Consider the following 26,006-nt stretch of genomic DNA (forward strand, 5'->3'; position numbering starts at 1 on the left):
GAATGTCTGTATAATGAGAGGAGAGGTGCTGGGGCCGAGTGCTGTGTGCTTGCCGATAGAGGTGTATTTGTACGTCCCAGCTGTGTGCGTGGGGTGGAGTCCATGGGAAGATGACGTGGTTGTGATGGATCTGTGTAGGGCTGTGTGTTTGAGATAATGTGTATGTAGAGACTGTGTAAGTAGCTTTGTGGGAAAGAGCTCTCTGCATAGGCTGGGGTACATCTAGGGAGAAAGAATATGCATGGATCTGGATGTAGGTGGGGAAGGGTCGTGCTGGGGGAAGTCAGGTCCAGCCCTTCAGCTGCCCAGTCCAGCCCTAAATGAGCCTCCAGCAGCCTGAGGCCGGATATGTCAGTCTCACCCACAACCCTCCCCTCCCTCTCAGCGGTTACAGACTCAGAGGCCAAATTTGGTAACAGACTGAGTGTTACTCCCCCAGCCCTCTTACATTCTGACTCTGTCTTCAGCTTTCTCTCTCCCTTTGTCCCTCTCTGTAACTCCCTGTCTTTCTGCAGCTCCCTTTGTGGGTACCTGCTCTGACTGTATTCTCTATGTACCCCAAATTCCTTACCCCCAGTACATTTACATTCCATTCCTTGCTGGGATTTGACCTCCTGTCCTCTATTCCCCCCCCCCCCCCCACAATTGCCCAACTCCTCTGGAATGTATCTCAGGAATGTCTTGAGGGAGGAGGAGTTCTCTGGGAGGGGGACACGGAGGGGGGAGCATTGTTGCTGTTCCATAAAACATGATAGAAAGGGGAGCAAAGTTCTCAGGCCGGAACAGGAATTGGATAGCTTCTCCCCATACTTCCAGGGGTCTGGTTCTGTGCTATCATCGCCCCCAACTCGCTCAGTTCCCTTTCCTCCCTCACCCTCTTGTAGCCATGTGGATGTCCACTGAGGACCAGCCTGAAAGTGAGGGTAGCCATGACTCAACTCCCTTATCGGGGTCTCACCAGAGGTTTCCGTGCTTGAGGAAGAAGGGGGTGTCCATATGTCCGGAGGAAATGGGGGGAGACATGCAATTTCAGCTTAGGGTCTAAGGTCTTTTCAGTGTGCCCTCAGCTTCGCAGACCTTCCAGCGACCCAACAGCCAGGTCTGTCCAGCTATGGGGAGAGGTGCTCCAGGAATGGGGAAGGGAGTAGAAACCTAGTAGTGGGGAGACTGGGAGAGTCCGCTCTTGGGAGTAACGATAGAGGACGAGCTGTGGCTGTTGCTTTTTTGAGACTCTGTACTATTTATAAGGTTAGAAATTGTCTATCATATCCCTGGTCCAGACCTTTCCCACATCTGCCTCCCGCCTCCTGTTTCTACCTAGATTTTCAATCCCTCCTAATCTCTTCACCCTCCAAAAACATACCCCTTGCCAAGTTCCCTGATCCTCAGCTGCTGTTTCCTAACACCCCCACCTCTGCTTCCAGCCTTCTCTCTAGTCTGCTTTCTCCCCTTTGGGGCTAGCAGTTTGTAGAGAGGGCAATGGGCAGGCTAGATTTGCTCACTCTCTTAGGTAAGAGGCACCAATCTCTGTGCGGAGCTGGGTCACATCATCAGCTGCTAGGCAGACGTGTGGTCTGGTACACTCTGCACTGCCTGCCGCCTCCACTGAGAGGTGGTGCCGGGAGGGCTCGGTGAGACTGGTGTCCCTGGCCGCAATGAAAATACTATCAGGAGAGGCAGCTGAGGTGGAGGGCAGAGTTTCAGAAGGACTAACTGAAGATGAGAGAGCATAGGAGGAGTTACAGTGAGAACTGGGTAGTAACTTGGTGACTTAGAAGGAGCAAAGACTGAGTTAGAAGGACTGGGCTCTTTCTCTGACCTGCTTTGAAACACACACACACAGACACACACACACACAGACATACACACACACGCACACACACACACACACACACACACACGGTCTGATTCCCCTTCAGCAAAATTAAAGAGTTGATTAGATCACTTCTGAGATCCCTTTGGGTTAGAAAATCATGATTCTAGCTTGACTGCTGGGAAACCAAACATGGGCCAAGCTCCTCTGGGAGGCCCCCAGCACGTCAGGTTAGAGGAAAGCTGAGACAAGTGGGCCTGGATGGATTGAACAGCAAGTGTTTGGCCTCCCTGCCGAACTAGCTAGAGACAGTGTTTGCAGGTCTCAGGAGCCCTTGGGGATTATCTAATATAACGTCTTCATTCTGCAGAGGAGGAGGCTAAAGCTGTGAGAGGGAAGATCATATGATGAGTCAGGGCAGAGCTCTGAAAATTCCAGACGGGAAGAAACCAGCAGGGTATAGTAAGAGACAAAGAGGGAAGAAGACTGAACCAGGAAGGATGAAAACAGGGCAGAGGCGGGGCTGGGAAAGGAGGTGAGCAGGGACAAGGGTAAGAGAGAAACACTTGGAAGAAAAAAGGGAGGCACAGATTCCAGTGCTGGGGGCGGAGCGGTGTCCTCGGGTAACACTGTGTTTCAGACCTGCTTTTGTACCTTGCAGACCAGCCTCTCCTTCAGATGTCTTAGACACCTTAGGCATCCATCTGATGCAACTCATCTTTCATTCTTTAAAATTATTAAATAAAACAAAACCAACTTCACCGCTATCTGCTTTGGTGACTCCCTTTCCTGGGCCTCGATCTGGGGGGCCTCCTCTCCTCCAACAAGGGTGTATTCTAATGCCCTGATGCCACAGGTCAGGTATAGCCAGGCTGGAGAGGAGAAGCCGCCACCATGGTTGCACTTTCGCTGAAGATCAGCATTGGGAATGTGGTAAAGACGATGCAGTTCGAGCCATCTACCATGGTGTATGATGCCTGTCGCATCATCCGTGAGCGGATCCCAGAGGCCCTGTCTGGCCCTCGTGAGTCTGACTACCCAGATGGCTGGGGCGGGAGTCCTTGGTCCCTTCTCATTCCCAGGCTCTTGGCCTTGGGGGATGACTTTCTTGTCCCCCAAGGCTTTTCATCTCTCAGGTCTGTGCTCCTTGGTTCCCTCCCTCCCCTTTAGGCCTCAGATCACTGAGAAAATAATAAGGGGCAGTGGTGCAGCCATTCAGCCACATTGGGGTCCTTATGAGTCTGAGGTGATCCATCCTCTCTTTTAGCCAGCGACTTTGGGCTATTTCTGTCAGACGATGACCCCAAAAAGGGTATATGGCTGGAGGCCGGGAAAGCTTTGGATTACTACATGCTCCGAAATGGGGTGAGTATGACTTCATCAAGGACCACCAATATCCTCTTCCATCACTTCCCTCCTTCCGCTTCCTATTTTCAGCACCCGCATTTGTCGTCTCTGACCTCCCCCATGCCTTCTTTCTATTACAGGCAGTCATAATACCCTGCTTTCGAGCGAGCCACCATAGTCTTCCTTTTAGTAATCTAATTTCCTCCCGCCTCTGGCTGCCTGAAAAGGAAGTAATACCTTTAGCTTAAAGTGGGCCCCTGCCTCCTATTCCTGCCCCAATAGGACACCATGGAGTACAGGAAGAAACAGAGGCCCTTGAAGATCCGTATGCTGGATGGCACTGTGAAGACTGTCATGGTGGACGACTCTAAGACCGTCACTGACATGCTCATGACCATCTGTGCCCGCATTGGTAAGGGGCTAGTGGGGCCGGAGGCTCAGGGGGAGGCCCCAGTTCTGCCAGAAGACCTGGCTGCAGTGCCTGGGATGCTGCCAACCCACCCCCTCCCCCAGGCATCACCAACCATGATGAATATTCACTGGTTCGAGAGCTCATGGAAGAGAAGAAGGAGGAGGTGACAGGGACCTTACGAAAGGACAAGACACTGCTGCGAGATGAAAAGAAGATGGAGAAACTAAAGCAGAAATTGCACACAGATGACGAGCGTAAGCAGAAAGGGACAGAAGAGGGCATTCGAAACAAGCAGGGTGGCAGGGGCAGCCGTTTCTGTGTTATTTACTGAATACTTGCTTTTGCAAGGCACTGTTTAAACACTGGGGATGCATCTGTAGTAAAACAAAGTCCTACACTCACGGAACTTAACATATTAGTGAGAGAGGGTAGGAAATGAAGAAACAAACAAAAAGCCAGAGATTAGATGGCATAGGGGCTCTAGGGGCTTGACATTGAGGGGACTCTCTGTGTCCCAGTGAACTGGCTGGACCATGGCCGGACGCTGAGGGAACAGGGAGTGGAGGAGCACGAGACGCTTCTGCTCCGGAGGAAGTTCTTCTACTCAGACCAGAATGTGGACTCCCGGGACCCTGTCCAGCTGAACCTTCTCTATGTGCAGGTAGGGAAAGGACTTGCCTGGCATGGGGTGGTAGGGAGAGAGGCAGAAGCGCAGTGGGGGTATCTCTGTACCCCAGACAACATTCGCCTCCTTTCGCTGTGCTCTGCAGGCACGAGATGACATCCTGAATGGCTCCCACCCTGTCTCCTTCGACAAGGCCTGTGAGTTCGCTGGCTTCCAATGCCAGATCCAGTTTGGGCCCCACAATGAGCAGAAGCACAAGGCTGGTTTCCTCGAGTGAGTGACCCTCATCCCATACCCTGGCAGGGCCCAGGACTCCCTGCCACTGTGGCCCCAGCACAACAGGCCTGTCTCCATCCCAGTCCTTCTCCCCTGTTTCCTCTTCTCAGGTCCCAGGGTCTGACCCATATGGGTACCTTTTCAGCGTCCATCGTCCATTTGTCTCCTCCCTGGCCTCATGTGGAATATAAATGTAGTCCAGAATCCCTGCCCCTGCCCCCTACCTCTGAAGTGAGCTTGTAACTTTTCTGAGGTGCTCTGAAGAATTGTACTGCAATAGCCAGAGGGAAAGTACATTTTCGTCACAGGGAACATCAGATTTCCGAAGTCTCACAGGTCTCAGCCACTGGTGTTTCTCAGAATATCTACAGTTTGGTGTGGCTTTCTCAGCTTCCTACAAGCATGGTCATCCTTCTTGTGAGCTCCTTCTGCCCTTGGTCCCCTAAAGTTGTGCTCTTGACCCTCTTTTCCTGAAGGAATGAGCCTCCAACTCAAGTTCCCTTAGTCTCTTTCCCTGTAAGGAGGGACACAGGCTGTATTCAAGAGTTAGTATGAAGTCATCTCGATTTCAGGGACAATCCAGACTCTAGTCCCTTGAGTCTTCTTTCTCCCCAAAGATAATACTCTCCTAGACATTTCCTTACAACCCTAGGCCCACAGTCCATGGCCCACATAGCCCTGATGCTGTCCACTACATGCTGACCCTCCCTTTTCTGGTGTAGCCTGAAGGACTTCCTGCCCAAGGAGTATGTGAAGCAGAAGGGAGAGCGTAAGATCTTCCAGGTGAATGGGGATGGGGAAAGTGTTTGGGATGACCCGGGAGCTTTGCTGCTTAATCCTACTGACTAAATGGACCCCCGCCCCCTCCTTGTCACCCCTACCTTGCTTCCACCCTCCAAGCTGTTCTCCCACCCCTCCTGCACCGAGAAAGCAGAAAACCTGGGCTTCTGGTCTTCACCTGCACACTGCATCTGCTGTGGAACTCAGTTCAGTAATCTTGTTTTCTTTTCTTTACCTCTAACATGGGATAACTATCTTCCCTGAGTAGGATTGATAGGGGAATCAAACGAGGTGGTATGCCTAAATTACTGTGAAGAGTATATATCTTCGTACAGACGGAAGGTGTTATCCCCACTCTTTGAATCCTCAGCCCAAAAGGTCTTGTATTTGACCTTCTACTTCCTAACCATCCATTCGTGTCTACAGAATGTCTGCAAGTTCCTTAACTGTATCCTTCGCTTCTTGAATAATTGCTTCTGCATATCCTTTATCAGCCCCATCCCCTCACCTTCTCATTTTTTATAGCCTGCATCCCCCTAACTCATCCTCTGTTCCCATCATGCTCTCCCATCATAGTTCACATCCCAACTTAACTCCTCATCTGCGATATCATCCTCCCCACATTTTGCTAAATGTTTCCCCATTTCATACTCGAAGGCACACAAGAACTGTGGACAGATGAGTGAGATCGAGGCCAAGGTACGCTATGTGAAGCTAGCCCGTTCCCTCAAGACGTACGGCGTCTCCTTCTTCCTGGTCAAGGTGGGTTACGGATACTTCTCTCTGCCCGCCCTTACTTCCACTCTTACCCTTTCCTCTCTGAGTCTCTAACCCTGCCCCCAGTCACATTTCCCGTTGTTCCCCAAGAATCTCATTCTCTTCCTTGTGAAAACTTGCCCCTTTGTCAGTTCTCCACCATCACTTCCCTCCTTACCCTGCATTTTCCTTCCCTTTCCCTTTATCCTAACATAGCCTTGTCCCAGGTCCATCCATAGACACCCTGGTTCACCCCTGCCCACCTCAGCACCCCACTGTTGTCTGGATCTGATCCCCTGACCAATAACACCAATGACAACCTCTGCCCTACAGGAAAAGATGAAAGGAAAAAACAAGTTGGTGCCCAGGCTTCTGGGCATCACTAAGGAGTGTGTGATGCGAGTGGACGAGAAGACCAAAGAGGTGATCCAGGAGTGGAACCTCACCAACATCAAACGCTGGGCTGCCTCTCCCAAGAGCTTCACCCTGGTGAGCTGGGGTCTCGGGGGAGAAAGGGCTTTGGAGTTTTCAGAGAAGGGGCAGCCACGGAGGTCTCCCCCGCACCCCTGCTCAGGGGTAGGTGCACTGAATGCAACTCCAGAAAAAAGGAAAACTTTGGAACTATTGCAGGAACGTGGAGATTAGAATAGAGGGGAAACTCTCCTGGAGAATGAGGAAAGCTTAAATGAAACATTTTTTTAAAATCAACAGAACAAAACTGTAGCCAGCAAGCTGAGATCACAGGAAACTTGGGGAGAGGGAAGAAAAAGGTGACAGAAAGAAAAATAAGCCTCCCCTCTTTCAGCAACAGCTACTTACAGTAGTTTCCTCCTCTAGCTTTATGTTTTGGCATTATGAATTGAAAACTGATCCCACCTTGAGGAAGTGCCCCACTGAGAAGGGAAATTAGTAAAGGTGGTTTTTCCATTTTGGGTACTAGTACTAATCCTTAACTATGGTCATTTAATGATAAATGATAAATGTGTCCTCCCAATTCAGGGTGAGAGAAGAGAGATTTCCTAAATGCCACACATTTGAAACTGTAGCATAAAGAGCACTCCTCGGAAATAAAATATTTCCCTCCAAGGAAAATAAAGAAATAGGAGATTGAAGAAAGGCTGTTGTCCTAGAGGCTCTTGGCATGGGACGGGGAAGCGCCCCTCATCAGCTCAACCTTGGGCTCCTGCCCCACCCTTTCCCATCCTGGGTGGATTCAGGCTTTCCCACTGAGTCCCCACCTTGTCCCCTTAGGATTTCGGGGACTACCAAGATGGCTACTACTCGGTGCAGACAACCGAGGGGGAGCAGATCGCACAGCTCATTGCTGGCTACATCGATATCATCCTTAAGAAGGTGAGCGCTGCCTGACCCCCACCTTCTCCTTCTCCTCCCTTACCTTGTCCCCAAGCCGGTCCTTTAGAAAGGGGGACCCAAGTTTCAGAAGATGGCTGACTGCGGAATGAAAAGGCTGCCTTCCCCACTTCCCTCTTCTTTAACTCTTGTTCTTTTTTTCTCCCTACAGAAAAAAAGCAAGGATCACTTTGGACTGGAAGGAGATGAGGAGTCTACTATGCTGGAGGACTCGGTGTCCCCCAAGAAGTACGAGGGGAACTGGGCTGACCCCATCCCTTGGGCAGGGAAGGCAAGGCAGAACCCCCAGGGACTGTGGGAGGTGGGGAGTCCTTAGGATGCCTCTAACCAGTCGCAGGCTGTGGTGAGACCTCACGCACCGCCCAGACCATAGGACGTGCGGAGGCTGTAGAGCGGGGTGGGAAGGGATGAGAGGAGGAGGTCCTCGGAGTGCTCCCCGTACGTCCCCTCTCTAGGTCAACAGTCCTTCAGCAGCAGTGTAACCGGGTGGGGAAGGTGGAGCATGGCTCCGTGGCCCTGCCAGCCATCATGCGCTCCGGAGCCTCTGGTCCTGAAAATTTCCAGGTGGGCAGCATGCCACCTGCCCAGCAGCAGATTACCAGTGGCCAGATGCACCGAGGACACATGCCTCCTTTGGTAAGAGTGCCCCCACTGCCGCCATGATTCCGGGCCTAGCCCCCCTTGGCTGGGCCTAGCCTGGAGTTCGGCAGTCTTTCCCGTGTCCCTATTTGTCTCCTTCTCGGCCTCAGGCTCTCTTTTGCCTTCTCTCTCCTCTGAATGTTCCCTGTTACTTCTCTCTTTGACTCATAGACGTCAGCCCAGCAGGCACTCACTGGAACCATCAACTCCAGCATGCAAGCTGTGCAGGCTGCCCAGGCCACTCTGGATGACTTCGACACTCTGCCCCCTCTGGGCCAGGATGCTGTGAGTATGGGATGCAGGAGAGGCCGATGGTGCTGAAGCTGGGACTCCAAGGAGCAGGGTTGGGGTTAACTGCAGCAGAGCAGATCCTGAGGTTTGTTCCTCTTTCCTCTCAGGCCTCGAAGGCCTGGCGTAAGAACAAGATGGATGAATCAAAGCATGAAATCCACTCCCAGGTAGACGCCATCACAGCCGGTACTGCCTCCGTGGTGAACCTGACAGCAGGTAGGCTGGATGCCCAGCCCTCTGTGTGCGGTGGCGGAGGGGAGGGCGAGCATGTGCAAGCGTGAGTGTGACTGGCTCGGTGTGACTGCACCTTGACTCACGGGAGGGACTTCGTGTGTACGTCTCTCTCAGGACGTGTGTGTGACTAACTGCCTGTGACTGGCCTCCTCTTCTTCCTTCTGCCCCCAGGGGACCCTGCCGAGACAGACTACACCGCAGTGGGCTGTGCAGTCACCACAATCTCCTCCAACCTGACGGAGATGTCCCGTGGCGTGAAGCTGCTGGCTGCCCTGCTGGAGGACGAAGGTGGCAGTGGCCGGCCCCTGCTGCAGGCGGCGAAGGGCCTGGCGGGGGCGGTGTCAGAACTGCTGCGCAGTGCCCAGCCGGCCAGTGCCGAGGTCAGGGGCCAGGGGTTGGCACTAGGGAGAGGGGAGGGTTTGAGCCCAAGGAGAAGGGGGTGGTCCATGTTGCGGGATGGAAGGGTGAGACCCATGGGCGTGTAGGACCCGTGGACATGTGGGCAGGGATTAGGCAGCTTCTGACCGGTGTTCACTCTCCACAGCCCCGTCAGAACCTGCTGCAAGCAGCTGGGAACGTGGGCCAGGCCAGTGGGGAGCTGTTGCAGCAAATTGGGGAAAGTGATACTGACCCCCACTTCCAGGTTGGTGACTTACCCAACCCCCAGAACCCCAGCTTCTAGGAGGTAACCTCTGATCCTGAATCCAGCTACTGCCCTGCTACTGTAAATTGACCCCTCAGAGCCAACCTGAACCTCTGTTTCCAGGGATGACACTGGGAACCCCCAGTCCCTTTTTTGGGGATAAGAATTCAGAACCCCTGAATCCAAACTTAACCTGTTAGTTCACCCTTGGCCCTTATTGGTGATACGTTTTTGGCTGCCTGTCATCTTTCCCGTATGTAGCCCTCACCCCAACTTGAGGGCATCTTGAACCCCAGCTTCCAGTCCTGTGGACCACACACCCAGAGGACGCTGTTCCTCTCGCTCCCCCTTCCCGCCCCATGCCCGTCTCCTCAGCTGACTTGTCATCCTGGATTTCCCATGCAGATCTGTGCGCCCAGAGGGGCTGGGGTTCCATCTCCCCCCGATCCCCCCACGGTAACGGCCTCTGGCCTGGGCCTTCCCAGCTTTGTCCTCTCTGAGCCGCATACACTCGCTCTGCCCCCTCCCCTGGCCTCCTGGGGGAGCAGAACATGACGGGAGCTGGGGAGGCACGGCCCAGGCAGGACTTGAGAAAATGGGGTCCGAAGGGTAGTACAGGGACTTGTTCCCAAGACTCCAGGGTGACTGCTTCCAACCAAGATTGAGAAGAAATGGAGAAAAGACGCTGGGGGTGGGAGGGACCCCTCCCTCCATCCCATTGTAACAGCGCTGCCCACCCTCCCTCCCCATTGCCGTCCGAGTGTATCCGCCTCATGCGTTTCTCCCTTTGGTGTAGACACTGTTTCTCTCGGTGTGGGTTTGTTCCTTGGTGGGGGTTCTGTCCCACTTGGTGCTCGAGGCGGGGGCTTGGGGTAGGTTCTGGTTGCTTCTGCGCACACTGTTCTGTGATTGGGGTCGGTGGGACTAATGAAACAGCTCATGCCTCTGAGAAGGTTCCGTGGACCCCAAGCTGGATCTCAGGCCATGCTGACTGCTGTTTTCTCACAGGAGGTGCTCATGCAGCTAGCCAAGGCCGTGGCAAGTGCTGCAGCTGCCTTGGTCCTCAAGGCCAAGAGTGTGGCCCAGCGAACAGAGGACTCAGGGCTTCAGACCCAGGTTATTGCTGCAGCAACACAGTGTGCCCTGTCCACCTCCCAGCTGGTGGCCTGTACCAAGGTGAGCCCCAGAGGTTGCTGCAGCCTGTGCCTAGGGGTGATGCTACCACACACACAAGAGCCTCTCATTTTACCTCTTTGGCCCCCAAGGCCTCACTACCCAACCTAATAACTATTGTGAACACCACAGACACCCCTACCTCACGACTCCTTTCCCTCGCCTACATCTCTGACACTCACTTTGCCCACAGGTGGTGGCTCCTACTATCAGCTCCCCTGTCTGCCAAGAGCAGCTGGTGGAGGCCGGACGACTAGTGGCCAAAGCCGTGGAGGGCTGTGTGTCTGCCTCCCAGGCCGCCACAGAGGATGGGCAGCTATTGCGGGGAGTAGGAGCAGCGGCTACAGCTGTCACCCAGGCCCTGAATGAGCTGCTGCAGCACGTGAGGGCCCACGCCACAGGGGCTGGGCCTGCTGGCCGCTATGACCAGGCCACTGACACCATCCTCACTGTCACCGAGAACATCTTTAGCTCCATGGGTGATGCTGGTAAGGACAGCCCCCCCTGGGAAGACAGAGAATCCCAGTGAGGTTCCCCGAGTCCACTGGAAATTCCTGTGCAGACCCATCACCCCCTCCACCAAGCACTCAGCACAGTGGGCTGGGTGTTTAATCTCTGAAATCTCCAGTTCCCCATCTGTAAAGCAGGAATATGATACCCGCTCTGCCTTCCTCGGTGTATTTAAAGAACATACCAACGTGTACACAAAAATAGATGGAAAATGATATTATTAAGAGATAGCCATCCCCATTCTACTCCCTAACCCCCAAAATCCTTCACAGAGTCTCTCATCCTCTCAAGACTACTTACGGAAAATACCCATTGGAGACTGCCCCCCCCCGCCCCTCCTCCCATCAAAACGCACCAGGAAATCTTTTCCTTTCCAAGATCCTAAACCCAGGAAACAGTAACTCCAGGGAAATCACTTCAAGAACTGTCCCTAAAAGCCCTACCTACCTTGCCTGCACCACTTTCCTCCACCCCCAACACCCTCTCAGTGTCTCTGGCTCCCTCCGCTGACTGTGCCTACGCTCTCAGGTGAGATGGTGCGACAGGCCCGCATCCTAGCCCAAGCCACCTCTGACTTGGTCAATGCCATCAAGGCTGATGCCGAGGGGGAGAGTGATCTGGAGAATTCCCGCAAGCTCTTAAGCGCCGCTAAGATCCTGGCCGATGCCACAGCCAAGATGGTGGAGGCTGCCAAGGTAGAGAGCCTTCTGTGCACACCCCCAGACTGGGGCCCTGTAGGGAAGTAGAAGGGTCCAGATAGTCACCCTCATTTATGGGAGGCGAAAAGCAGAAGATACAAGAGAACAAATACAGGAGCACTGAGGAAATAAATGCGCCCCTAGGCGGTGAGTGGATGGCACCAGGCTTCCAGCCAGTGTGACTCCCAGAGTCCTTGCTGACTGATAGGAAACTGTACCCTTTTTCTTCCTCTAAGACCAAGGCCTGCGGTTCCTACTTTGCTGCCACCACCTGTCTGCTTCCTGGATCCCTCTGCTTCCTGGTCTTCTGTGAATGCACGCGGGCATTCAGTCCCAGGGGATCCGCTGCTAGCAGCACAGAGAAAGACAAGGCAGTGGGACACAGGGACACAAGGGTGCAGAGGACTGTCAGGAAGAAGCCAGTAGATTCCCAGGCTCCCTGGGCTCTGGGGCTCTTCAGTTTGCAGGAGTAACCAGGGCCCCTGCTTTGGTATCCCTGAGATCCCTGCTCTAAACCGCATCCTTGTCCCAGAGAGCCCTGCTCACCCCTATTTGCTAGTGGTGTTTTGTGTGGCGGGGGGGGGGAAGAAATATGGCTGCTTCCCCAGAGAGGGGAAGCAGAAACAGTTCTACCCAAGAAAGGGATTTCAGCATCCCAGACGGAAGCCAGAGCCCCTTTAGGCTCCCCTTTTGCCTGCCTGAGGTAGCTCGTCTCAACTATGATTACCTTTCAGTGGGGGTAGTTAGAAATGACTTCAGGAAAATACCTCTGAGTTTGGAGGGGGTCAGGGAAGAGCTTATTTAGGGTCCATAGGGACGCAGGGTGGTAACTGTCCCCTCGCCACCTCTCAGGGAGCAGCCGCCCACCCTGACAGTGAGGAGCAGCAGCAGCGGCTGCGGGAGGCAGCTGAGGGTCTCCGCATGGCGACCAACGCAGCTGCACAGAATGCCATCAAGAAGAAGCTGGTGCAGCGCCTGGAGGTGAGGCTGGGAACCAAGCCAGTGTAGGTGCTCTCGGAGGAATGAAACTGGGAGGGATGTGCGGGGACACTGATGTTTCCTTGGGGGATAGCACGGGCAGGGTAAGCCAGGGACAGGGTATAGGAATGTCTGGGCCTCGTCCTCACTATTCTGTCCTTAAAGCACGCAGCCAAGCAGGCTGCAGCCTCAGCTACACAGACCATCGCTGCAGCCCAACATGCAGCCTCCACCCCCAAGGCCTCTGCCGGCCCCCAGCCACAGCTGATGCAGAGCTGCAAGGTGAGACGCCAGGAAGCACATGGGGGCGGGAGGAGGCGTGGAAGATGGGGGACTTTCTCCCAGCCTGCGGAGAGGTGGCCCTGATGACATTTTCATCTACAGGCTGTGGCAGAGCAGATTCCACTGCTGGTGCAGGGCGTCCGAGGGAGCCAAGCCCAGCCTGACAGTCCCAGTGCGCAGCTAGCCCTCATCGCTGCCAGCCAGAGCTTCCTGCAGGCAAGGCATCTTCCGCTCACCGCTCAGACCAGACCCCTCCCACTCCTCTATGAGACCTTTAGATTTAATCATTTTAAATCTCTGCCAATAGCCTCTCTCCCAGTACTGAGCCCCAGTGCTCACCACATTCTGACCGTCATCAGTCCCTGTACCCAAGCCCAGAGGGCGTATGGTACACTTCATCTGCCTACCTGTTCCCCAACAGCCAGGTGGGAAGATGGTGGCAGCCGCGAAGGCCTCAGTGCCAACAGTTCAGGACCAGGCATCGGCCATGCAGCTGAGTCAGTGTGCTAAAAACCTTGGCACCGCACTGGCTGAACTCCGTACCGCTGCCCAGAAGGTATAGGAGCTGGCTACCTTTTTGGAAGATGAGGGGGGAGTCCTAGGATGATGGAGAATCTGTTCAGAATATCCTAAAGTGGGTAATTGTGTAACCTGAGGCGTGAATGAGACACAGTGTACCTCCTACACCTCAACACCCCCTCCCCGCCCCACATATCTTTGTAGGCTCAGGAAGCATGTGGGCCTTTGGAGATGGATTCTGCTCTGAGTGTGGTACAGAATCTAGAGAGAGATCTGCAGGAAGTGAAGGCAGCAGCTCGAGATGGCAAGCTTAAGCCCTTACCTGGGGAGACGGTAGGTATTCGAAAGACCTCATTCCTTCTCAAACCCTGAGGTCTTCCTTCTCACCCGTGCCCCAGAGCTGCCCAGAACCTTCACTCAAACTGCCAGCTGTCCCTGAATAGCTGCTCAGGTTCCCTCTTCCCAGTTCCTCCTGCGCCTGATCCCCTGAGTCTCCTCCTTCATCCCTAGATGGAGAAGTGTGCCCAGGACCTGGGCAACAGCACCAAAGCAGTGAGCTCCGCCATTGCCCAGCTGCTGGGGGAGGTTGCCCAGGGCAATGAGAATTACGCAGGTACGTGGACAGGGCTGGGAATGGGGCATGTGGTGAGGAGGATGGGGGAATGGGAGCTGTACGGAGGAAGCCACTGGCATCAGGGCCTGGCAGTGACGGTGCCTTTTCCCCTCCTTCCTCTCTCCTTGTTTCCCCAGGTATCGCAGCTCGGGATGTGGCAGGTGGGCTGCGGTCACTGGCCCAAGCCGCCAGGGGCGTAGCTGCCCTGACATCAGATCCTGCGGTGCAAGCCATTGTGCTTGACACAGCCAGTGATGTACTGGATAAGGCCAGCAGCCTCATCGAGGAGGCGAAGAAGGCAGCTGGCCATCCAGGGGACCCTGAGAGCCAGCAGCGGCTTGCGCAGGTCAGGTATTGGGACAGGGCCACTCCCTGCCTCTCCCCCAGATCCCATCAGAAGGCCCACCCTGACGGGGGAAGAGTCTCATCGACACCGCAGCTCCTCTCTGGATTCCGTCCTTCCTTCTCAGTCTTAGTAGACTAAGTGTCTTAGCTAGACTGAGGCAGGGGCCTAGCTGAAAGCCACATTTGGGGAAGTTGGGTCACCATCACTTGATACCCTAACGTGATACCCTGGCCTATTCAGCTAAAACACCCCTTTTCTGCTTTCACTTTCAGAGTCTCCCATGGGTGGAGGAGGGGATCTCCCAGTTGTTTCCATTTTGGCAACCCCCGTCTCCTTTCCCACCTCAGGTGGCCAAAGCAGTGACCCAGGCCCTGAACCGCTGCGTCAGCTGCCTGCCTGGTCAGCGAGATGTGGACAATGCCCTGAGAGCAGTGGGAGATGCCAGCAAGCGACTCCTGAGTGACTCGGTAGGAGGACAGGGGTGTGGGGGGAACACAGGGAGGATGAAGGACTCCAAGCTTCTACCTCTGGACCTCTCCTTGACCCTGACTCCCCAGATGTATCCCTTTTCATTGCTCCCAGGCTCTATGCCCACCTCTCAGCGCTCCTTTACCAGACTCTCCCTCACGTCATTTCCCATTCTTGCACCTGACTTTGTCTCTGACCCTGCAGCTTCCCCCCAGCACTGGGACTTTTCAAGAAGCTCAGAGCCGCCTGAATGAAGCCGCTGCTGGGCTAAATCAGGCAGCCACAGAACTGGTGCAGGCCTCTCGGGGAACCCCTCAGGACCTGGCTCGAGCCTCAGGTCGATTCGGACAGGACTTCAGCACCTTCCTGGAAGCTGGTGTGGAGATGGCAGGCCAGGCTCCGGTACGAAGAGGCACTGGGTCCTGTTCGAGGGTTAGATCAGAGGCATCTCTGTGACCACAGAGTCCTCACCTGCTCCTGGCTCACTCCCCTCCCCGGTCTCTAGCAGTACTTGAGTGTCTGGGACAGAAGATCCCTTTTAGAGACAGATATGAAAGGACTGGACAATGTGTTGACCTTCTTGCCTTCAACAGAGCCAGGAGGACCGCGCCCAGGTTGTGTCCAACTTGAAGGGCATCTCCATGTCTTCAAGCAAACTTCTTCTGGCCGCCAAAGCCCTGTCCACAGACCCTGCAGCCCCCAACCTCAAGAGTCAGCTGGCTGCAGCTGCCCGGTACGTGGGAGCTGGGAAGCCCAGCCCTAGAATGTTGAAGAGACTGGGGAGGGGACATCTCATGAGAAGTCCCTGGCTTAGGAGTTGTTCCAGGCAAAAGAGAAATGGCTAGACTTCCTACACGTACAGGATGCAGAAATGATGACCTTTGCGCCCATTCACTTGACTTTCTCTTCCTCCCAGGGCAGTGACTGACAGCATCAACCAGCTCATCACCATGTGCACCCAGCAGGCGCCCGGCCAGAAAGAGTGTGACAATGCCCTGCGGGAATTGGAGGTGGGCCCTGTCAGGCTAAATGGGGTTGAGGTTGAGGAAAGGGTTCTTGGTTGGAGGGTGAGGGGGGTGTCTTGGATCTCACTTCACCCTCCCCCTCTACAGACGGTCCGGGAACTCCTAGAGAACCCAGTCCAGCCCATCAGTGACATGTCCTACTTTGGCTGCCTGGACAGTGTCATGGAAAACTCAAAGGTAAGTGCACCCAGGAACCCAGGAGGGCAGAGGACAGGAAGATGGAACTAACCGGGGGCTGCTCTGTCCCTCTGAGGACAGGCTCTGACTCTCTTGACACACTGTGTTCCTCAGGTACTGGGTGAGGCCATGACTGGCATCTCCCAAAATGCCAAGAACGGAAACCTGCCAGAGTTTGGGGAGGCCATTGCCACAGCCTCCAAGGCCCTCTGCGGCTTCACCGAGGCAGCTGCACAGGTTATGCTCCTGAAATGGTCCCTGGAATGCCCCTGCTTTCCCTCCCCCACCTCCTCGCAGCCTGACACACTTGCAGAAAACTCAAAAAGTTATGCTTGCAAAGCCAACTGTATGGAAACTGGGGATCTTTCCCCCTTCTAAAGTAGAGATATTTGTCAGCAATCATAGAACACGAGCAGTTCTGATCACTGTCACCCCTGAGCCCTGGTGCTTTGAGGTATGGTTACACTGTCCAATCATTGGGCTGTTTCCAGACCCAATTTTCTTGGTATATGCTGATTAGCATATGCAAATTATTTTCACATAATTATTATTTGGGGGGGCGGGGCAGGGGGGTGTGCCGCAAGGCATGTGGGATCTTAGTTCCCTGACCAGGGATCGAACCTGGGCTCCCTGCAGTGGAAGTCTTAACCACTGGACCACCTGGGAAGTCCCCACATAATTGTTACTTTGTTAGAATAGTACCAGGGACTAAATTTCCAGTTACTTGCGTCACCACTTAACTTTGCCTTTTTCTACATTATTAAGTGTAAAACGATCTATTAGCTCAGAGTATTCTGCTTTCGTATATGAATCCTTAAAACAAACTGGCTTGAGAGTTCATCATCTCAGACTGTGTCCCTGAAGGCCTATCATCCTGCTCCTTCAGTCGCCCTACCTCCCCGTGTCCTGTTCTGTTGGGTGGCCTGCGGTATATGGTTTAACTTATTTCTGGAATAGCATGAAGAGGAAAAAGCAAAGTTACCATGTGTTGGGTGAAGTAAGAATCAAACCTTATGATGGTCTTCCAAGCAAAAACAGATTTTGGCAACCATTATACCCATCCCTTGCCCCCTTCCAAATCTCTGAAGCTTGGAGGTATCGTAAGTGTTAATTAGCCTAACACCCTCTATAGTTTTACAGCTATCTCTAAAAGGGGTTTTGTGTGTGTGTGTATGGGGCTTTCAAACTTTTTTTTACTGCCACTTACAGTAAGCAGTACTTTTCACCTTAAGACCCAGCATACAAACACATACACATAGAATTTTAATAAAAACCTTATTTTGTGTCTTTCCTTTCTTTTTTTTTTTTACTTTTTTAATCTTCTGAAATATTTGAACAAATTTAACAAAACAGGAGAGGTTTTTTTCCCTCTTATAGTATAACTATAGCTAGCTAATATACCTCCACTCACATAGAACCCTGGCCACTAAACTTAGCCCTGCTCCCCTTTGTCCCCACTATCGCTATTCAAGTCCCACCTAAGGAATATTCCTTATTCCTCACCCCACCTCTTCTCTCTCCCCAGGCTGCATATCTGGTTGGCGTCTCTGACCCCAATAGCCAAGCTGGACAGCAAGGGCTGGTGGAGCCCACGCAGTTTGCCCGAGCAAACCAGGCAATTCAGATGGCCTGTCAGAGTTTGGGAGAGCCTGGCTGCACCCAGGCCCAGGTAACTCAAAGGGACAGGCACCATGGACAAGCCTGGGAAAGGCTGCTGAGCCAGGACAGACCAGCCCTGTGAGGGGGAGAGGGAGATGCAGGACATGTGGGGAAGGAGAGGTTGGGGCCCCAGCTCTGACCCCCTACCCACAGCATCTCTGGGTCATTGTCTTCTCCTGCCGTGCTTCTCATTGTTCCTCCACTTACTGCCAAGTTCACCACCTCTTTATGGGTGTTTGAGCTCACTCTCCTACAGAGCCTGTATTATTCCTCCATTAGTGTGTCGGCTTTTCATCTTTCTTTCCCCCACACCCTGCTCATGCTCATCTTTGGGTATCTCTCTCTCCCAGATCCTGACTTTTCAGGTGACTTTGTCTTTCCTAATTAGACTTCCAAGGGTATTGCTATCCATCCCCCAAGCGAAAGGGGCTGCTCCCTGGAGTGGACACTTCCCTCCTGCCCTCATTGTGGCTCTTCCACGTTTCTGTCTCCTCAGGTGCTCTCTGCAGCCACCATTGTGGCCAAACACACGTCTGCACTGTGTAACAGTTGCCGCCTGGCTTCTGCCCGGACTGCCAATCCTACAGCCAAGCGCCAGTTCGTACAATCGGCCAAGGAGGTGGCCAACAGCACGGCCAATCTTGTCAAGACCATCAAGGTTCCCGGTGTTGGAATTCTCAGCCTCTCCCTGACCTATCCAGTTTTCTCTCCCCTGACCCCCTGTCATTCCCTGAGGCTTTCTACCAAATCCCACCTGCCTGAGCCCAAGGCCTTTCTTATCCACGCTGGTCATCACCAGCCTCTCCCCACACCCTTTAAGCTCAGGAGGGAGACCTGGGCTGCACCGCCTTTGTCTACAGTCCGTCCTGAGGGCCTCCCCATCACTCCCTTTTCAGGCGCTGGACGGGGCCTTCACGGAGGAGAACCGTGCGCAGTGCCGAGCAGCAACAGCCCCGCTGCTGGAGGCTGTGGAAAATCTGAGTGCCTTTGCGTCCAACCCTGAGTTCTCCAGTGTTCCCGCCCAGATCAGCCCCGAGGTGAGGAGGCCGGGTGAAGGCAGAATGGATGGGCCGTCTGCCGCTTCATCTTCCCAGGAGTCTTGAGATTCACCTCCCTGCTTCTCCTCTCCCCAGGGCCGGGCTGCCATGGAGCCCATTGTGATCTCTGCCAAGACAATGTTGGAGAGTGCCGGGGGCCTAATCCAGACAGCCCGGGCCCTGGCAGTCAATCCCCGGGACCCCCCGCGCTGGTCGGTGCTGGCTGGCCACTCCCGTACTGTCTCAGACTCCATCAAGAAGCTCATTACAAGCATGAGGTACAGGGGGCGGGCTGGAGAACCGGTGTGACTAGGGGATATACGTTGTGACAGAATGGAGGGGTGGGCACTTAGGTGCAATGAGATGGGATGGTGTTAGAGAACACCTGTTGTCCAAGATTCGGGGGATACGGGGAAAGGCAGGCTAGCCTTATATTAAAGGGACATTCTTGGTGTTGGAGCCTGTGATGTGTCTGCAGGGACAAGGCTCCAGGGCAGCTGGAGTGTGAGGCGGCCATTGCAGCTCTGAACAGCTGTCTGCGGGACCTAGACCAGGCTTCCCTTGCCGCAATCAGCCAGCAGCTTGCTCCCCGTGAGGGAATCTCTCAAGAGGTAAGGGGGAAGGGGGTTCTATGAAAGGTGTCTGGGAGGAGCGATGGCAGGCTTGAGGAAGGTGGGGGATCTGGGAATGGGCTTCATAGAAACATCGAGGGTATGGAACATGCCGAGAGGGTTAGTTAGTTGGATGTGGAAGGAAGAGTGGGGTCCTGTGCAACTAGAGGGTCCCTTTGCAGGTCACAGTCAGAGCTAAAGTTCGCTTCCTCCCCAGGCCTTGCATACCCAGATGCTCACTGCAGTGCAGGAGATCTCCCATCTTATTGAGCCACTGGCCAGTGCTGCCCGGGCAGAAGCCTCCCAGCTGGGACACAAGGTACCTGGGGAGACACGTGGGGAGACCGGGATAGGGTAAACAAGGGTACCTGGCCCGGCTGACCCATTCCAAACCCTTGCCTCAGGTGTCCCAGATGGCCCAGTACTTTGAGCCACTCACCTTGGCTGCAGTGGGTGCTGCCTCCAAGACCCTGAGTCATCCTCAGCAGATGGCACTCCTGGACCAGACCAAAACCTTGGCCGAGTCTGCCCTGCAGTTGCTGTACACGGCCAAGGAGGCTGGCGGTAACCCCAAGGTACTGAGGGCCGGGTTGAGAGGCTGCTACTACAGTAAGAGAAGCAGGAACAGCTGGGCCCCAGCTCACTCAGTCTGCCCCACAGCAAGCAGCTCACACCCAGGAAGCCCTGGAGGAGGCTGTACAGATGATGACAGAGGCCGTGGAGGACCTGACAGCCACCCTCAACGAGGCAGCCAGTGCTGCCGGGGTTGTCGGCGGCATGGTGGACTCCATCACCCAGGCCATCAACCAGGTTGGAGTCTTGGGGTGCCCATGGACAGAGCCTACTGTGGACCAGGGTCCCTGAGCCCAGTGGCAGAGACCAACAATCTTTCCTCTTCCCCCATTCTCTCTCCTTAGCTAGACGAAGGACCAATGGGTGAACCAGAAGGTTCCTTCGTGGATTATCAGACAACTATGGTGCGGACAGCCAAGGCCATTGCTGTCACCGTTCAGGAGATGGTGAGTTTGGGAGAGAAGAGGACTGCTCTTGGAAAGTTGAGTTTGGACATAACTTCACTTTTTCCACTGTCTCCAGGTAACCAAGTCAAACACCAGCCCTGAGGAGCTGGGCCCTCTCGCTAACCAGCTGACCAGTGACTATGGCCGTTTGGCCTCACAGGCCAAGCCTGCAGCTGTGGCTGCTGAAAATGAAGAGGTAACTTGGAGGCAGTTGTGACCTTCCCCAGCGCCTCACAGAAAACCCCAGAGGCATGCCCCTTGTCCCATCATGTCAGCCTCTGGGGCTGTCCCACCCTCGCCCCCTCTGATCTCTCATAGAAAGGGGAACTCCTCAGGGCCACTCCACGAAAGAGTGATCAGGGCTCCGCATAGGGACAGCATCAAAGCCTTCGGTCACAGGCATAAAGGAGACAGCCCAGGATCTAGAGCTTTCCTGGTCTGCCGCTGTTTCTCTGCCGACCCTCTTCTGGGCCTGTGGCTGTGCTGCAAGCCTGTATTCCCTTCCTGGTTCTTCTGTTGTAAAGCCCTGAAGCGCTTCCTTCCCTAAGCTCCTGGCTTTCCAAGAAAGCAAGTAAAAATGGATCTTAGCGTGACACACCTAATCCCCAGCCCCAAACCCCTCCACAACCGCACCGCACACAGGCCAAATTGTAAGCCGTGGCCTCTGACTCAGATACCCCAGCATGAAGTGCTTCTCCCCTCCTCCTCACCGTGCTTAACAAGGTCCTCACAGCTGGTGCCCACAGGCCAGTATTTTCCATGTGTGGGAGGTGACCTCCTGACTAAAGGCTGTGAAACAGGACAAGTCTGTGCTGGGCGCTTTTTCTCACTACCTCCTCAGTCTGCAGTGCATGGTTTCTTAGGTCCTTAGTGACTCCTCCGAGCGCACTGGACGTACCCGAGCGCCTCTCGTAAAATTCATCTCCCTCTTTCATCTGCTCACAGATAGGTGCCCACATCAAGCACCGGGTTCAGGAACTGGGACACGGCTGTGCTGCTCTGGTCACCAAGGCAGGCGCCCTGCAATGCAGCCCCAGTGACGCCTACACCAAGAAGGAGCTCATAGAGTGTGCCCGGCGAGTCTCTGAGAAGGTGACAGAGCTCATCCCCACGGACTGAGGGCCAGGCTCCCCAACCCTGCAGCCTTTCCCATCCTCCTCCAGCCTTCCCAGCCCTCTCCTCTGTCCCTTCTCTCAGACACCGGTGACCTTTCCCTTTCACGGGACACCGGCCACAGTCGCCACATGACTCTCCTCCCCCAGGTCTCCCACGTGCTGGCTGCGCTCCAGGCCGGGAATCGTGGCACCCAGGCCTGCATCACGGCAGCCAGTGCTGTGTCCGGCATCATTGCCGACCTCGACACCACCATCATGTTCGCTACCGCTGGCACACTCAATCGAGAGGGCGCTGAAACTTTCGCTGACCACCGGTGAGGAGGGCACTGGGCCTCATGGAGGCAGGGTGGGGTTTGGGCCACAGAGGATGGAGGGGCCGGGGGAGGCCTGAGAAGAGCTGACTGGGCCGGACCCTCCCCCAGAGAGGGCATTCTGAAGACTGCAAAGGTGCTGGTGGAGGACACCAAGGTCCTGGTGCAGAACGCAGCTGGGAGCCAGGAGAAGTTGGCACAGGCTGCCCAGTCCTCTGTGGCCACCATCACCCGCCTCGCCGACGTGGTCAAGCTGGGTGCAGCCAGCCTGGGAGCCGAGGACCCAGAGACCCAGGTATCCAACTCACACCCCTAATTCTGGCCAGAACCACTTCCTGTTCCCCCTTTTCTTCCCACGGACCAGAGCCTCTGCTCCCCCACACAGGTGGTGCTGATCAACGCAGTGAAAGATGTGGCCAAGGCCCTGGGAGACCTCATCAGTGCAACAAAGGCTGCAGCTGGCAAAGTTGGGGATGACCCTGCCGTGTGGCAGCTCAAGAACTCTGCCAAGGTGGGAGGAAATGAGAGCTGCTTCTGGGGAGGGAGCGGACCATTGTGCTTCCTCCTGTTCCTTAAAATGATCCCTCCTTCCCTCCCTCCTCTGATGCTCCCCAGGTGATGGTGACCAATGTGACATCACTGCTTAAGACTGTGAAAGCTGTGGAGGATGAGGCCACCAAAGGCACACGGGCCTTGGAGGCAACCACTGAGCACATACGGCAGGAACTGGCGGTGAGTGCAAGTCTGGGGCATCGGGGACTTGGGTCCGAGAGCAGGGTCGTGACAGATTGTGAACTTGCGCCGCACACACACACACACAGATGTAGATACACAGTCTCCTGCTCGTTGCCAGACTTCTTACACGAGCTGCACTCTTGTCTTCCCCTTCCTCACCTATTTCCTCCCTAGCGTTTGACACCTCCCTTTCATCCCCCCACTTTCTCTGGTCACCAGTGGCCTCTTAGTTGCCACATGCAGTGGCCGCTTCTTGGCCTTCATCTTCTTCAGACATTTCCAAAGCAGTTGACTCCCTTAGCAAGCCTCTCTTTGAAAGCCTTTCTTCCTTTGGCCTTCTTGACACTGGCTTTTCTCTTGCCTCCCACGTCTCTTCTGTAGTCATCACTGAATCACCTTCAACCTAGTAAACGTAGAGGCCTTCCCAGGACTGCACATATCGGCCTCTTACTCTATCCTCTTCTTTGGCAAGTTTAACCACTCTCTTTATCGTTCTCTAACAAGTTGAATTCCAATTCTGAGTTTAGTTATTTCCAACTGCCTGTTTGACATCAGCACCGAGATGCAGTGCCTCCCAACCAGCTGTTCTTCCTGACGTGCTGCTTCCCACTAACGATGGTAACAGCCTCCCGGTCCTGAAGGTTCCCTCAGTCATCTTTGACTTCACTGCCTCACTCACCATATTCAGGCCATCGCCAGGTCCTGCCAGCCACCCTCCTCTGTTCTCTTTTCCTTTCATCCCTCCTCTCCGGGCCCACTGGCAGCATTCTCCCTCACTTTGACTGCTGTGCCAGTTTTCTACCTGGTGTCCCTGCCTTCAACCTCTGTCACTTTCATCTTTCCTACTCATCTTTCTAAGTTGTTTTTTTTTTTTTTTAATCTATTTATTTGGCTGCGTTGGGTCTTAGTTGAGGCATGCGGGATCTTTCGTTGTGGGCTCCAGAGCGCGTGGGCTCTGTAAGTTGTGGTTCGTGGGCTTAGTTGCCCCACAGCATGTGGGATCTTAGTTCCCTGACCAGGGATCGAACCCGCGTCCCCTGCATTGGAAGGCGGATTCTTAACCACTGGACCACCATGGAAGTCCTTCATCTTTCTAACTTCTAAATTCATCTTTCTCATCTTCTGTTTTCACCTCTCCTTAGAGATGTCTAAATTGAAATTCCTAACTTTCTGCTTCCCAAACCTGATCATTCCCTCATCTTTCCCATATCAGTAAATGGCACCTCTTAGTAACTCAGTTCCTAAAGATAGAAACCCAGCTTTAACATCTTTCTCTCATTCCCTACATCTGAGCCCATCAGCAGTTCTTTTAGTGCTCCCTCCAAATAGATCTCATTTGCCCTTTGCCCCATCTCTGCTACCACCACCTTGTCCAAACCATCATCGGTCCTTAGCTGTGTTTATGTGATAGCGTCTGTCTAATCTCCCTGCTTCCCCACTCCACTCACCCTCTCCAGTCCATCTTCTCTACACGGTAGCCAGAATAATTTTTTTTTTTTAGGCCATGCCGTGCAGTTTGTGGAATCTTAGTTCCCTGACCAGGGATTGAACCTAGGGCCATGGCAGTGAAAGCGCCACGTCCTAACCACTGGACCGCCAGGGAATTCCCGGAATTATCTTTTAAAAATATACATCAGGTTATGTCACTTCAGTGCTTACAACCCTTTAGTGACTGCCCTGGCATCTGTGGTAAAATCCACTCTCCTTACCATTGCCTCCCAGGCTCCAGGGCCCCTGCTCTCCTCCCCTTCCAGGCCCCAGGCCCACTGCATTCTCAGCTCTGCCCACTGCAGGCCCTCGCTCTTGCTCTCTTCCAGCTTTTTGAACATCTGGTTCCTTCTACTCCTTTAGGCTTCAGCTTAAACAACCCCTCCTCCTGAGGCCTTCCCTGACCACCTTTATGAAAAAGGACTTCCTTTTTCTTTCTCATCACAGTACCCTCTTTTTTTCCTTCACAGTCTAGTTTCTCTGCTCGTTTCCCTATGTATAATCTGTATCCAAAACCAGATTGTAAGCTCCACGAGAACAAGGGCCTTCTCTATCTTATCCCCCATTGCATTCCTAGCACCTCACACAGAATCTGCCACGTAGCTGATCTTTAGTAATTTGTTGGATGAACACATACATCAAAATATTTTTATGACTTTTACATATTATATGAAATTCTAACTTCCTTATTCTGATATTCAAGACCCCCACAATCTTTTCTCCTTCATCCGTGTATTCTAGAACATTCCTTGATACTCTCCCACTTGATGTCCTGGTTATTCATGCTCTGCCACTTGCCTAAAATGCCCTCCCAGAGCTTCCCTGGTGGTGCAGTGGTTGAGAGTCCGCCTGCCAATGCAGGGGACACGGGTTCGTGCCCCGGTCCGGGAAGATCCCACATGCCGCGGAGCGGCTGGGCCTGTGAGCCATGGCCACTGAGCCTGTGCGTCCGGAGCCTGTGCTCCGCAACGGGAGAGGCCACAACAGTGAGAGGCCCGCGTACCGCAAAAAAAAAAAAAGCCCTCCTGTTATCTATATTTCTTAAGACCCGGCTCCTTGCCCACCTTCACCACTCACCCTGTCAAGGCTTCTCTTTACTTTACGAATGAAAACCCAGCTCAGAGGTACTTCTTTAATTTCAAACAGATAAATTCTCCCTGATCACTTCAGTCAGAAATGACGACCAGTTGCCTTCTATTATATTAGCTGTGAATGTGTGAAAGTCTCCAAGCACTTGACCTATGATAAATATTCAGTGAATGCTTGTTGAGTGAACACATGGATGAATAAACCAATCACATGACTGCTGTGCTATCTTACAGCCTCACTCACTGTGGAATTTTTCTGCTTGTTCTACCCCCAACAGGTCTTCTGTTCCCCAGAGCCACCTGCCAAGACCTCCACCCCGGAAGATTTCATCCGCATGACCAAGGGTATCACCATGGCAACAGCCAAGGCTGTTGCGGCTGGGAACTCCTGTCGCCAGGAGGATGTCATTGCCACAGCCAATCTAAGTCGCCGTGCAATCGCAGATATGCTTCGGGCTTGCAAGGTAGACATCCTTGTGGTGAGGCAGAAGTTTGAGGCAGTGAGGCAGCTTTAGGGCAGAACATGGTAGGGAGAAACTGTAGGGACTTGGGGGACTGGGAACTCCCGAAGGATCCTAAAGCTAACATATTACCCGGTGCTATAGGAAGCAGCCTACCACCCAGAAGTGGCCCCTGACGTGCGGCTTCGAGCCCTGCACTATGGCCGGGAATGTGCCAATGGCTACCTGGAACTGCTGGACCACGTGCTGCTGGTAAGGCGGGAGTTGTCTGCTCCTCACACCAGCCTCCCTGAACACACAGTGCTCTTCCCACAGGCCTCAGACCCCGCTCTCTAATTTTTTGTTCAAATCTCCCCCCAACTCCACCATCTATTCCCCAAATCTGTTCTCATTTCCAAGTCTCCTTTCCACTGGGGCCCCATCAGTCTTAGCATCTTTGGTTCTCCCACTCATCTCTTCCTCTTTTTGTTTTCTCCTCTCTTCCCACCTGACCTTCTCCTTCTCTA

General features: G+C 53.9%; 1 protein-coding gene across 3 annotated transcripts in view; it reads left to right on the forward strand.

Annotated features, from left to right (window-relative positions):
- Positions 1-26,006, forward strand: part of TLN1 (talin 1) — a 34,934-nt gene that overhangs the window by 3,608 nt on the left and 5,320 nt on the right. For 2 of the 3 annotated variants that reach the window (XM_032634591.1, XM_032634592.1), the window contains exons 2-50: positions 2,670-2,837; positions 3,081-3,178; positions 3,443-3,572; positions 3,674-3,826; positions 4,091-4,233; positions 4,343-4,470; positions 5,196-5,256; positions 5,911-6,015; positions 6,343-6,498; positions 7,261-7,362; positions 7,532-7,608; positions 7,836-8,016; positions 8,191-8,304; positions 8,418-8,526; positions 8,716-8,924; positions 9,089-9,187; positions 10,196-10,363; positions 10,554-10,848; positions 11,399-11,565; positions 12,421-12,549; positions 12,712-12,828; positions 12,931-13,044; positions 13,250-13,384; positions 13,552-13,680; positions 13,858-13,960; positions 14,098-14,306; positions 14,654-14,773; positions 14,979-15,176; positions 15,368-15,507; positions 15,691-15,784; positions 15,887-15,976; positions 16,091-16,213; positions 17,502-17,645; positions 18,132-18,293; positions 18,532-18,672; positions 18,769-18,950; positions 19,151-19,283; positions 19,501-19,602; positions 19,688-19,858; positions 19,944-20,093; positions 20,201-20,302; positions 20,379-20,498; positions 21,248-21,394; positions 21,565-21,731; positions 21,840-22,023; positions 22,114-22,239; positions 22,344-22,460; positions 25,318-25,503; positions 25,645-25,752. In XM_032634591.1, the coding sequence (XP_032490482.1) occupies positions 2,708-2,837; positions 3,081-3,178; positions 3,443-3,572; positions 3,674-3,826; positions 4,091-4,233; positions 4,343-4,470; positions 5,196-5,256; positions 5,911-6,015; positions 6,343-6,498; positions 7,261-7,362; positions 7,532-7,608; positions 7,836-8,016; positions 8,191-8,304; positions 8,418-8,526; positions 8,716-8,924; positions 9,089-9,187; positions 10,196-10,363; positions 10,554-10,848; positions 11,399-11,565; positions 12,421-12,549; positions 12,712-12,828; positions 12,931-13,044; positions 13,250-13,384; positions 13,552-13,680; positions 13,858-13,960; positions 14,098-14,306; positions 14,654-14,773; positions 14,979-15,176; positions 15,368-15,507; positions 15,691-15,784; positions 15,887-15,976; positions 16,091-16,213; positions 17,502-17,645; positions 18,132-18,293; positions 18,532-18,672; positions 18,769-18,950; positions 19,151-19,283; positions 19,501-19,602; positions 19,688-19,858; positions 19,944-20,093; positions 20,201-20,302; positions 20,379-20,498; positions 21,248-21,394; positions 21,565-21,731; positions 21,840-22,023; positions 22,114-22,239; positions 22,344-22,460; positions 25,318-25,503; positions 25,645-25,752 (6,768 nt within the window). In that variant the 5' untranslated portion in view covers positions 2,670-2,707. Of the gene's footprint in view, positions 1-2,669; positions 2,838-3,080; positions 3,183-3,442; positions 3,573-3,673; positions 3,827-4,090; positions 4,234-4,342; positions 4,471-5,195; positions 5,257-5,910; positions 6,016-6,342; positions 6,499-7,260; positions 7,363-7,531; positions 7,609-7,835; positions 8,017-8,190; positions 8,305-8,417; positions 8,527-8,715; positions 8,925-9,088; positions 9,188-10,195; positions 10,364-10,553; positions 10,849-11,398; positions 11,566-12,420; positions 12,550-12,711; positions 12,829-12,930; positions 13,045-13,249; positions 13,385-13,551; positions 13,681-13,857; positions 13,961-14,097; positions 14,307-14,653; positions 14,774-14,978; positions 15,177-15,367; positions 15,508-15,690; positions 15,785-15,886; positions 15,977-16,090; positions 16,214-17,501; positions 17,646-18,131; positions 18,294-18,531; positions 18,673-18,768; positions 18,951-19,150; positions 19,284-19,500; positions 19,603-19,687; positions 19,859-19,943; positions 20,094-20,200; positions 20,303-20,378; positions 20,499-21,247; positions 21,395-21,564; positions 21,732-21,839; positions 22,024-22,113; positions 22,240-22,343; positions 22,461-25,317; positions 25,504-25,644; positions 25,753-26,006 lie in introns of those variants that run through there. The other variant, XM_032634593.1, reaches the window with a different exon arrangement.

Source organism: Phocoena sinus, chromosome 6, assembly GCF_008692025.1.
Source record: "Phocoena sinus isolate mPhoSin1 chromosome 6, mPhoSin1.pri, whole genome shotgun sequence".
Classification (NCBI taxonomy): domain Eukaryota; kingdom Metazoa; phylum Chordata; class Mammalia; order Artiodactyla; family Phocoenidae; genus Phocoena; species Phocoena sinus.